Below are 12,666 nucleotides of genomic sequence, written 5' to 3'. Positions count from 1 at the left end.
AGGATTTTTAGCTTTAGTCTTGTAAGTGATCATCGGCTCTTGAATTTAGAGAAAAAAATGTACATAGAAGAAAGAACCTTTTATTTGAGAGAGGTTTCCAAGAAGTTCCAAAAACTTCTGTTTAAGTGTGGTTGACATAACTATCTTCTCTTAAAAAACAGTATGTTTTCAATGTATAGGTCAAACTTATTTTTTCTTTATTTTATATAGATTCTCCACACCTCTGGAAGAACCTCAGAATCTGAGCAACTGTCACAGTTTGGCTTTACACTGTCAACAATTTACCATTCCATCAAGAGCAATGAGCTCCACAACACCAGGTCAGTTTTTTTAGTTTTATTCCTCACTCCTGCAGAACACTGTCTTCTTTTAGGATGTGCATAATTCTCTGTGTTGATGTAATGGATTTGGCAAGTGCCTGATATGCCAGCTGTACTTCATAACTGTTTTATAAAATAGGATAAAAGCTATGCAGGCAAAAAAAAGCCATTTTGGGGAAACCTGATCTCAGCTGAATTAAAAAGGCTAGTATAATTTTACAGTGCTTTTAAAATATTCTTGAAGAGTTTATTAAGAAAGTGAAATAATAATGAGTAGGCATCTTAAAACATTTTAATTCTTAATAATAAAACATTATCTGCCTTTGTTTAAAGAAAGGGCAGATAGTATTCTGTTATTTTCCTTTTTAGCTCTGAAGTCATATTTGCCCACACTGGGCATTCTTTGTAGAGCTTCTTCCTTCAAGGATGTGTAATTAACAATGGTCTCTAAAGCTGCTTTATCTGATACCTGCAAAATGAGTTACTGCTGGTTCACCTGATAGAAAGTGAATTATTAATAGCTGTATCTGGTGTTTAAACTTTCAAAGAAACAGAATGCTGTATATGGAACAAGCCTTGACTTCAGTTCCTTTGAGGATTGAGAGTCCCCAGTTTGAATCTGTGCAATGTCCCAGATGGTTCACACTTTTTTCACCCACACTTGAAGTATCTATTTCTAGTACTGTTGGTAAAATAACACTTTACAGGTTGCTTATTTTATAACTACTTTGGTTTTGTGCAAGCAGTCTATCAAGGCATCAGGGAAAACACTGTAATAGTGATCTGTATTTTATCTACTAGGTACCCTATCTTATAGGCATGTAATTCAGTGAGGATTTTTGGAGAATTGTTGATGGTAGTATTAAAAACTGGTGATAATTGCTTTTACATTAAATGGAGTCAAGCTGGGTTTCATACTCAACTTTTTTATCTAGCAGTGCAATTTAGTGTGAGCAGTGAATTATCAACGCAAAGCATGACAGGGTAATCAGCAGAAAATCATGTCTTGTTTATTTGTATGCCAGTGGTGACTTATATGAAATAATTTTATACTTTCCTAAATATCCAGTTCAAATTCCAAGGTACTCCAGATGATTGCCTATCTTTCTAACATTTCTTCCCATGCATTAGACAGAGTGTGTGGAAATAGCCAAAACTTAAATTCTCTCTAAAAAAAAAAAAAAAAAAAGGCAAGATTTTCTGTATTCTTATTGCTATGAAGAAATACATTGTAAATAAGCATTCACATTTGCTGTCTTTTCATATCCAATTAGGAAAAAACATTCAACGGAGTCAGTTTGCCTGCAAAGGTGTTTAGTTATTTTAGAAACATTGCTTTCAGTAGGAGTAAGGAGTATAAATATCTTTAAATCTAGCCCTTAGTGTCCCTCATCATTAGTGTTTGCCTGTGGAAACTCTTTGAGTTGTTCCACCAACCATGTTGAAACACCTCTGTGGCATGTGCAGAGTTCCAGTATTCAAGGGCGGTGTCACCCACAATGGGATTCTCATTTTTTTTCCCTCAGTGAAGGAGAAATGAGGCAGGATTTGTTTGGAATTCAGTCTTGCATCCTGCTTAAAGTAAATGCTGTGGACTAAAGGAGGATGAGTGTCACCCTGTGGCAACTCTTCTGTACCCCAGTCAATGAAGTCTGAGATGTGTTTTGTGTAGTCTGTCACCTTTTGGCAGTCACTCAAATTTCTGCTTTCAGTGCAGTCACTGTAGTAGACTGGCATGTAATACAGTGACAAGAAATGCCTCCCATTTCTGTGAGCAGTTAACACCTGATTATTAGAACTTTTTAGAAGATAAAAATTGCTGATCTTCTTATTGCATCCATAGTAACTGAGTGTCACCTTCCCAGTCCTTTTCAAGTGTGTTTATTTATTCATATGTGGCAGATATGTCTTTGTCCAATTACAATTTGTATTATTTCTTTTCCTTTCTCCTGGAGTTTGTCTTTATGGAGAGGCAGAAGGGCAATTCCTTTCAGCTTCCAACTTGAGATTAGAAATCCTTACTGAGATGTGCTTCTTTTATTTGTAAGACACTGCAGTAGTTGAGGAAGTATCTCTGGTGTTCCAGAAGAAAAATGAATTCGATTGGTATTGATTTGAGCAGATTGCTCCTGTGAAGAACTGTGGAAGGTAGTTCTTGCATTTATGTCACATAGTTTAAAGGGCAAAAGCCTGCTGGGGTTGTGTTTTAATAGTATTAGTGTAGGGGGTTTGTGCTCTTGTGTTTTCACTCTTGAGAGTCTTGTTATTCTTCATGGGTTATGTTACATTCAGTTGCAGCCAGTAGCTAAGACAGTTTAAAATAATTTCTAAACAGGAAACTTTAAAGATTCCTATTTAATACAGACAGTATTTAAAAAAAGATTTTTGTTCTGTGTAATACTATGGGGCTACCTTTAAATATCAATCTATGTTCGTGTACCTAAGACCTGTGAAAATATCCATAATACATAATAACTATCAATATTGCTCATGGCTGTATGTTGCAACAGAATGGTAAGGTTTTTTTCATTTTACAAGTTACCTAGCCAACACACACACACATATATATATATGTTTGTGTCTCTAAATTCATACATGCTGTTTATGTAGAAGATAAGAGTACTCTAAGAAAGAAAAAAAAAAAAAAAAGAAGAAAAAAAAGCAAGAAGTAGAGCATCGTGGTGCTGTAGGTGAATGTATTGGCCAGCTCACTTCGTGGTTGGCTGTTCTGTAAATGAAATATTTGGAAATAACGTAGAAAGCTTCAAGTATTGTGGTTCATGCTAAATTTCTCTATATTTTTACAACGTGATATGCTAAGTGGAGGATATACTTATGTCTTTGGTATGACTAGCATAGAACTGTTTTGGTAGGAAAAGACCTTTAAGATCCTCAGGTCCACCTATTAACCTAACACTGCCAAGTTCACCACTAAACCATGTCACTAACCACATGCACCTGCCTTTTAAATATTTCCAGGGATGGTAACTCCACCACTTCTCTGGGCAGCCTGTTTCAGTGCCGAACAAACCTTGCAGTAAAGAAATTTTTCCTCATATCCAGTGCAAACCTCCCCTGGCACAACTTGGGGCCATTTGCTCCTTTTCTGTCACTTGCACCCTGGAACAAGAGACAGATACCCACCTCACTTCACCCTCCTTTCAGGGAGCTGTAGAGAGCCATAAGGTCTCCCCTCAGCATCCTTTTCTTCAGACAAAACAATCCCAGTTCTCTTAGCTGCTCCTCCTTAAGAATTGTTCTCCAGACTCTTCACTAACCTCATTGCTTTTCTCTGGATGCCCTCCAGCACATCAGCCTATTTCCTTTCACACCTAAATTTTCAGAAATTCTGCTGAATGACCCCATGTGGAATACGTAATAATTATGCATGTTTTATTCAAATATTATTAACCTCTTTGGATAAGATTTGTGTGCAGCACCAATGCATGTAAGAATTTCCTTGTATTACATGATGCAATGAACACATCTCCAGTGTAGCAACATCTACTTGTAACAACACTGTGCCCTGTTAAATTCATCTCAGCTCTTTTAACCCTAAGGGACCAGGCTCTTGCTAATCTGTAGGGCTATAAAGTAAATGCTGAATCCCAACAGGGGAAAGTACTGATGTTTGCTTGTTTGCTTTGCTTGTTATAAATTGTAAGATCATTAAAGAAATGTTTACATCCTGTTGCTATCACATGTTCTGAACTGATCTATGTGTATGAAAAGTATTGGATAGAAAAGGAAATGTTTATTTGCTCCTATAGGGAATAGTTAACCTATTGCTTTGAGAGAGTCATATTTTCTTTTTTGTTTTTTCAATACTAAATAATATTCAGTGATTAATTAATGCTCGTGGATGATGTATTTTAGACATATTTGGCTCTAACAGTCTTACTACTTTGAAAGATACAATCTCTTGACATGGTGCTGTGGTTGGGGTTTGTCTGTAGTGTGCCTACAACCTATTTTCAAGGACCCCAATACTTGCGAAGGCTGACGCTCTTCTTAACAGGACATGACCTCATTTAAACCATGTGTTGATTTAATACAGTTTTTCTTACCCAGTTTTTTTCAAAGATAAACAGCACCCATGGGGAAGGGTAGAATATACAAATTTCTGTAAAGGTGAAGAATATGAAGGCATGATGATGATAGGTTTTCATTTTGTACTCTGAGAAGTCCAGAGATCTCTTATTTCTTCTCTCCTTTCCCTCACCTATAGCCAAAATCTTTCAGATTTTGTGCTTTTCTTTTTACTGTGAAATTAGAAGTAACATTTGAGTAGTTACATTTCAATTAAAACAACTTAACATTATAGAATCTCTTTCTGTCTGTCTGCATTTTTCTCATAACAGTTGAAGCCTGACATCCTCATCCAGTTGTTTCTGGGTAAAATACGTGAATGAAAAAATTGGATCCAAAATGAGTTCTGCTGATGGAGATTTAATGTATAAGACAACCAGATAATGAATAAAATTCTCTGAGCATGCATTAGATAAAAAAAATCAATACTCTGTTCACTTGCTAGTAATTAAACTTTGTAAATACATTGAGCTATATTTTTTTCCTCTTATAAGTATTTTGCAGCATTTACCATTAAAAATGATAATCAAAGCATTAAAATTGCACTCATTTGTGTCACAAGTCACCTAGCCAGTATATTACTGGCTAGTAATTACTCTCTGCTAATTCAGCTTAACTGAGGAAAACAAGCCTGGAGAGTGTTTTTGATTTAACTCTGGCTGTGGTGCATGCTGGTGGTATCTTTGCAATTGAATTGGCCTGTGGTATGGTGGTCAGTTTGCAGAAAGGTGATGCCAGTGTGGAAGAGGTGACAAATACTTTCCTTTTAACTGCTGAGGAAGTTAGGATTTTGATTTTTCATCTCAGAACAACAAAGCACCAGTAATCAAATATTAAACAGCAGGTGTTGTATTAATGCCTTGTAAAATACTAAACATCAGATGAAATGCTATACATACAGAAATGGGTAGCTTGCACACAAGAGTATAATTGGCTAAACAGATTTGTAAATATTCTAAAAGATTTCAGAATGGTATAAAATAAAGCTAATTCTGTTTTAATTAGGTATAAATATACTTTAAATAGATAACTATATATGGTTATATTTTGAGCACCATTAGGAAAGACAAATGGAAAGACTGCATTACAGTGAAAATACTGTGTTGTAATTCCTGTTGGCTGACATGGTTCTAAGAAAAAAAGCTTTCAAACAAAAGGCTGTTTTCTTATCATAGAGTGCTTGCTTGATAGAGAAAATTGTTGAGGAATGTAAGAAGACTTCTGTGGTATATGACAATTTGTTAAAAATAACACTATCTGAAATCATTATAGCATTAAAGTGAAATAAAGCTGGCTAACAGATCTCAGGATGCATTGTACATAGGGAAAAGTGTTACCTACTGGAGGGTTTCCTAGAAGGTGTCTGTAGCAATTTATCATTAGTTTAACATTATTCAGCACTTCCATCAGTTATCTAGAGGAAAGGAAATAATAATTCTGATGAAGCTCAGTTATGCTTGGTTATATAATCCCACTTCATAAAGTCAGTTCTTCTGGAAAATACACGCTAAAAGTAAAGGATTGTAGCATTTCAGAACTGTAGAATATTGATTAGGAGACCTCTAGAGGTCCTGTAGGGCCGTTGCCAACACAAGCTCAGACTAAGCACGGGGCATTTCAGGTGAATCTGGAAACCCACAGGGGCTGGAAAATTGCAGAGATTCCCTGAGCATATTGCTCACTGTCTTCCTGGTGAGACTCCTGAGCTTCCCAGTTGGAGTTTCTGGCTATTGACCCTTTCTCTGTCACCTAACACTGCTGAGAAAAACCCATCTCCATGAACTTTGTGGCTCCTCTCTACCTAGCTGCAAGCTGCTCTTAAGTCACCACCTTAGTTGTCTTCCTGACAAACTAAACATGCTCAGCTTCTCCTCCTAGGTTGTGTGCTCTAGGGCCCTGACTTGATAGTCCTCTCTTGATAGCTTCTTCTATCAGTTTTTGATGGTCTGTCTGAACACAAGGATGCTTGACTGTGACTTGTAAGTCATGACAAACACCCTGAATGATGAAAAATGGGAAGCTGGTACCTTGGGATAGCTAATAAAGCAAACCTGTATGACATGGGAGCTGAACGTGGAAAGTAAGTAATACTCCTGCTTCAGTGGACAGATCTAGTCTTGAGGATGGAGTAAATAGAAGGTTTGGATTAATTGAGACTTAATATGTCTCTGTTTTCTTTTCAAAATAGAAAACAGACATGGATAGGGTCAAGCAAAACTTAACCTTCAGTATCCATTTGGTCCAAGTGAACAAAGCTGTTCTTGAAGTACTGCTTCTAATTCTGATAGTGACACTTCTAAAAGGGCTTTGAAGAAGAGTTTACAGAAATAACAGAGTCTGGAAAATATCTCTTATTGAAAGAATCGTCAAGAATTCAGCCATTTAGCCTGTCTCTCAATCTTCAGCAAAAGAAAACAATGGGATTAATGATTCTTTTATACATGTGGGTGCCTGTGTACAGATTTCTGGTACATAAGATGCTTACTACCAACAGGAAGATTTAATGATGTCTTGTGTCTGGAAACTGAAACCAGAGAAATTCACATTAAAGATGGGGCTCATTTATTCAGCAGTATTGGTAATTAACCATTGGAGTATGCTGGATAACATTGTGGGCCAAATTCCTCATGTGGTTTATCCTTACAACCTATAAATCCAACAGCCACCTAGAAGTTGCTTCACCTCTCACTAAATAAATGACAAAATATTAATGTGTTTTTCCTGAATAGAAGTCTACCACCACTCTGAGTAAGCTTGGAGAGTCTCCAAACTTAGAAGTTTGGATTCTAGTCTCCCAGGAAATATTTAACTGACTCTGCTTCTGGTACTTTACTGTCTGTAATCTTGAAGTCATTGTGCTTGCTGGAAGTTTATGCAATGGGAGCATCCTGCCTTGCCCAAGGAAAGGTTGACTTCACTTGATGGAAACTGTGCTGTAAGATGTAAAGCCTTCCCTAGTATATGAATTTGCTGCAGGAACAACAGTACTGTATAATTCCAAATTAAGACAGAATCTGAAGTAGCTCAGCTGAAGAATTCAGCTCCCCATCAGCTTCCCCATCCAGCAGGTGCCATGTGTCATCCTGTGTTGCATTTCCACATGGCCCAGGGCATAGATTGTCTTAATTTTTTCTCGGGGGAGGGAGAGGGGGCTGTCATTATCATCTTTGAACTTCCTACCTGTATAGCTAGACTGACACATCGTCCAAGCAATGCTTTGTATCTACCAAGTTTTAGAAATCCTGCTGGAAAGGTTGGTGGGCTAATCCTGGCTAAATGTAATGTCTGCGTTTACTCCTCATGTTCCTTTTTTCCTAGTATTCCTAGTTTGCTTTGTTGTAGTGTCTAGTATGCTGAATAGAGCAGTTTTGTGTGTTGCCTTTATAAAAAAAATTAATTAATACCTCTTGGAGGCTATAAAGTTTGGGCTTTCCAGGTGTTTCCTTGCTTGTATGTGGTAGGTGAGCTGCTTTCCTGATTCCTATATTTCTCAATCTTCATGCTTTGATTTGGAAAATTGCTTTTGCAGTATCCAGATAAGAAACAAACAAACAAAAAAACAGTTTCTGATGTAATTATAAACAATAGTTTATATCTGATAACACAATTAGTGTGGAAGATCCTTCTGCTTCTCTGCATCACTACAAACTTTACCTTCTGGGTGATCTAATTCATAAGATGGCTGATTCACGTTGATAATTTACTGATGGATTCTGTGTTGACTCCTTGCTGTTTGTCTGCTTTAGTGGGGGAAGAAGGCAGGACAGTCACCTCTGGAGTGAGCAGGCAGGAGACAGAGATCAGGGGCACTAGAGGAATTAAAAAGCCACCAAGGGATGTTAGATTTTGAGAAATTAATATCTCTAGTGACTGCCCACTGTTTTTTCTCACTTCTCACTGACTGCTCTGTCATGCCAGATATATTTATTTGTGTGGCTACGTGGTAAAATAGAGTGGGGAAGTGGTTCAGGCTCAGCTGTTTCCAAGACAAAAAGGGTTGGTTTTTAGCCTGGATTGGTTTCCCATTGTGGCTTGCTATGCATCCATACAATCAATGATATTGGAAAGGTGAGGAAGGAAGAGGGAAGAGAAAGGAATGTTTAACTCACATACTACCCTTGAAGAAGTGATCATGAGTGATCCTTGAGTAGGAGAAGTGTGGTGAGTGTCCAGGACTATGAGATTACCTAGGCCTAGGTAAAAAGGGAGAGAAATACTAAGAATTTATTCATACATCTTCACGTTATTGATCATTTCTGGTTCCCAAATGTTAAAGAGTCTGTCCATGAAAAATTTGGAGGCTCCATGAACATTTTTGTTCTTCATCTCTATAGCTGAAAGAAATGACCAACAAGGTTGCATCATCTGTCCCCAGCCGTGACATTTTCATCCAGCTGTTCTTTCATATACAGTAAGATACATGAAACACAAAGCAGTTAGAAATATGTGAAATACTCTTTGTTGGAGGTTCATACAATGAATATTTTCCAATGTGAATTTACAGCATGTACATTTTTCTTAATGGTCTGTTTCTAAAATGTTGCCTTATGCAGAAAGTTAAATAAGATAACATGAATCAAAACTTTTGTGATTTCTTCATTGATTGCTATTAGCTGCATGAATGTTGATTATATTGAATACTGTCTGCCAGTATTATTATTATTATATTGAATACTATTTGCCAACTTTTAATTTGTTTACACACATGCCTACTCCTAATTTTTTCTCCAGCAACCCAGATGTGTTTCTGCAAAATAGGTTGTTCTGAAGTGATAGCTACAACACTTATAACAGGTAATTTGCAGATTAGGTAGCTCAGATAAAGCAGGACAATTTTGTAGCACCTTAATTTGGAAGCTAGTGAGAATTTCAAAACTTCAGTACAAATTCTGAAAAGTTATAGCGTGTGGAATATCTAAATACAGAAATAAAGTACTGCTTTGTAGCATTTAGCAAATGTCTAAAGAGACCTGAAGGGATGGGGGGCAGACTTCAGGCAATGATGTGCATGTTGTGGAATGAGCCCAGCTTCTGCTGAACCAATGAAACTCAAGGTTTAAAGCAGCCCCAGGGCATTGTTATTTATTTTTTTTATAATCCTTTGGTAAGGATTTTAGTTCTTGGGGCTGTGATGTCTGGTGTTGGTGTTGTCAGCCTCAACGTCTGTTCCAGAGCTGGGTCAGCTAGGGGTGCTGGTCTCTGGCTGGGGATTCTGAAAGAAAGGAAGGTGACCTGAAACAGTTTGACATAACCCTCATTCATTAAACATGAGATATTTTAAGTTTAAAGATTCTGGTTTAACGCTTTGTTAGTTTATGCCAAAACAAAGCATTGAGCTATTTTAGTATTTCTGAATTCATACCAGGAGTACCCTTTATTATGAGTAGTAATTAATGACTGCTCTGAAGACCTGAGAAGTAGTGACTGCTGCCATCCTGTTTTCCCCTATTCAATGTCCTTCTCCTAGGATAGTGTTTCCTAGTGTTTCTTTCCAGTCTTCTCTTGCTTCTCTTTCAAAAATATTTTTTTAACCTTTTCTCATAGATCATGCTGTTAAATCTTCTAATATTTTTAGTTTTCTCGTAGATTCTTAGGGTGCCACCTGGAAATGTATATTATTTTCTGGGTGATGGTACTGAAATAACTTGCATATCCTGTACCTTCCACTCTTCCTGTTGTTTTGGTGAGTTGCCTGTTCTTTGAACAGGGTTCCACTGTTGACTAATTTAATTTTTAGCACACTCAATTGAAGAAGTGAGATCAGAGTTAGTTACCTACTCTTGTATTCTTTGTTTTATTTATCTGGGATTTGTTCTTTGGGTTTTTTTAGTTTTGTTTGTTGTTATTTATTTTTGCTTTCTTCCCCAAATTAATTTCTTTACATTTTCTTTTGCTTTTAAGTTTGTTTATTTTGGTCTTCCTTTGAAGGGTTCTTTATGCTAAGTAATTTAATTTCTTGATAGTGTTACTCCAAAGCAATGGATTGTCTGACCTTGGTACTTGAGTTTGCACTATACTGAAAGCATATGAAAAACGTAAAAGCTAGAGGAAAAATTCTGTTGCATAGAAGTAAAATTATGCAGATAATTGTTATTATTCTCTCATAAATATTTATTTATTCTTAAGAAACCTCAGTTTGCAGACACAGTCACTTTCAAGTCTCTGGATCATGTATTAACCAGGTCCTGTGCCCCTCAGTACTGTGTTATAGGATGTTGCCATGACATGAGTGATGTAGAGATGACAGCTGCTCAGAAGTGGCTTCCTCTGTGTACTTCTGGTTAAAGCTGCTTCTGTGCTATGCAGAAGTAAGTTTACAGGTTTTTCAAAATTGAATGTCTGTATCATCCATTTATCCAAGTTTCTTGTTACCTGTTACCTGTGTTGATTCTTCCTATACTGAGTAATGAGGAATGTTCTGACATAAGGGAAATTGATGAAGGGTTACTGATCTGAGGGGGGCTAAACAGAAAGACCCTAAGGCATGGTAGAGGGTTGAATAAGCTCTTTTCTGTAAATATGGAAATCTGTGAGTTGTGTATGCATCCCTTGTTGCCAGAGGGGGCAAAAAGCTATGTTAAGTATTTGAGGAAATGATCAGCTCTGACTTGGGAACAGCACCAGAAATCCTTTTTCTTTCTGGAATGTGCAGTCCATATGCTGTCTGCTTTTAACCAAGTCTTGGTAAGACCTGAGTGACAGAGGGAGATGGGTCTCAATAGTGATGCCAGCACTGAGTTTCTAGTGAAGGTGATTAATAGGAAGCAGAACCCTTGCTTTAAAAAAAAAAAAGAAAAAGGCAAAAAAGGCAGCATAAGCCAGTATAAAAAACACAGGTACTTGGTATTTTAAGACAGTACTATTTTGAGGCAGTACCCTGAGATAAAGGCCAGTGTACAATACACACACTTTACACTGCATGAAGAAAACAGACATCAGATATCTTTTTCAGCTTCCCCAAAGGTGCTTGCAGCTGTTCCTCTAGCCTTGAAGTATTTTAGTGACTTAAAGTGAATGCAGCTCATTTAGATATCTCCAACTCAGCTTTCAGTAGTTGCTGTGGATGCAGAGAACACACAAATTTCTCAAAAGCTGCCTCAGATCTTCAGATACTTTTTTTTGGTATTGAAACATTCTGCAGCTGCCCTAAACTTTTTTTTTTTTCTTTTTTTTTTTTTTTGTTCTTTGTGGACAAATTCACAAATAATTGTAAGCTAGCACAGGAAAATCCAGAAATAGCACTGAGTGGTTTCTCTTTTTCTGTTCAACCACTTTTTAATGAGTAGGAAAAAGGAGAGGAATACAAAACATAGTTCTGCTATATGAAATGCTACATCAGCTTTCCCCTGTGTTGTATCTGTAACTTAATCAATGTTTTACTTTTCTAAACTGGTATATTAGAACATCCTTATCACACTATGTCCTTGGATGCACTCGAGGGGTCTACTTGACCCCTCCCCCCCCAAATTAACATATAAGAAGTGTTGATCTAAGGAGCACTTCTGAAACCATTGCTGTCCAAGGAATCTGTGATAGATGACAAATAATGTTTTGATTTCAGCTGACTGATTAGGAGCAACTATAGACATGTGTGGGCACCATTCACTTCTCTGGCAGGGAGACACTACCAGCTGATTGCAGCAGTTCTCTTTGGGATGCAGATCTGTCAGTACATGGGAACTTAGTAGTTTAGTTCTTTAAGAAGCCCTCCATCCATTTAACTAAATAATGAAACAAAATCAATGTTTGCATGTAGAGGGGGACTAAAAAGAAAGACCTGAAGAAGAGGGGATAATTAAAACACTGGATTTGGCTTAGAAGAATAAGGATCAAGGACATAAGAAAAAAGGTATGGAGAGAAGATATATTCAGGAACATAGAAATACATAAGAGTAAGTGTGTCTAAAGTGTGAGTAAGGAAAAGAAATTTTAAAAAAGAACTTCCTGGGGAAATAGCCTCCCTTCCTCTTGGCAGTGGTCCTCAGTGTCACAAGGGAACTGGGAACAGCTTCTCTGGTGCTCTGCATGTTTAGCTGCTAAAATGGAGATTGGTTTCAAAGGTGTCTAACACTTCACAGCTAGTCAGTACTTTATGATGCTGAAAACATTCTCACTGATGGGATTCCAAGGTATTTAACGGACACTAGTTTTGAAGCTTGTTATGTTCCTGAGGTAGTGGATATGAGCTGAAAAAGTGAATTCTTTAATTGATTGTTAAAGGGTTATGCGAATTACTTATGTTTTGGATTTTCTTAAC

At 37.1% G+C, this 12,666-nt stretch overlaps 1 protein-coding gene across 9 annotated transcripts in view; it reads left to right on the top strand.

Annotated features, from left to right (window-relative positions):
* Positions 1-12,666, top strand: part of HDAC9 (histone deacetylase 9) — a 458,285-nt gene that overhangs the window by 34,352 nt on the left and 411,267 nt on the right. For all 9 annotated transcript variants that reach the window (XM_071735765.1, XM_071735762.1, XM_071735760.1 and 6 more), the window contains exon 2: positions 211-320. In XM_071735765.1, the coding sequence (XP_071591866.1) occupies positions 302-320 (19 nt within the window). In that variant the 5' untranslated portion in view covers positions 211-301. The remainder of the gene's footprint in view (positions 1-210; positions 321-12,666) is intronic.

This window comes from Heliangelus exortis, chromosome 2 (assembly GCF_036169615.1).
Source record: "Heliangelus exortis chromosome 2, bHelExo1.hap1, whole genome shotgun sequence".
Taxonomy (NCBI): Eukaryota; Metazoa; Chordata; class Aves; order Apodiformes; family Trochilidae; genus Heliangelus; species Heliangelus exortis.
This window is presented reverse-complemented; position numbering and strand designations above follow the sequence as displayed.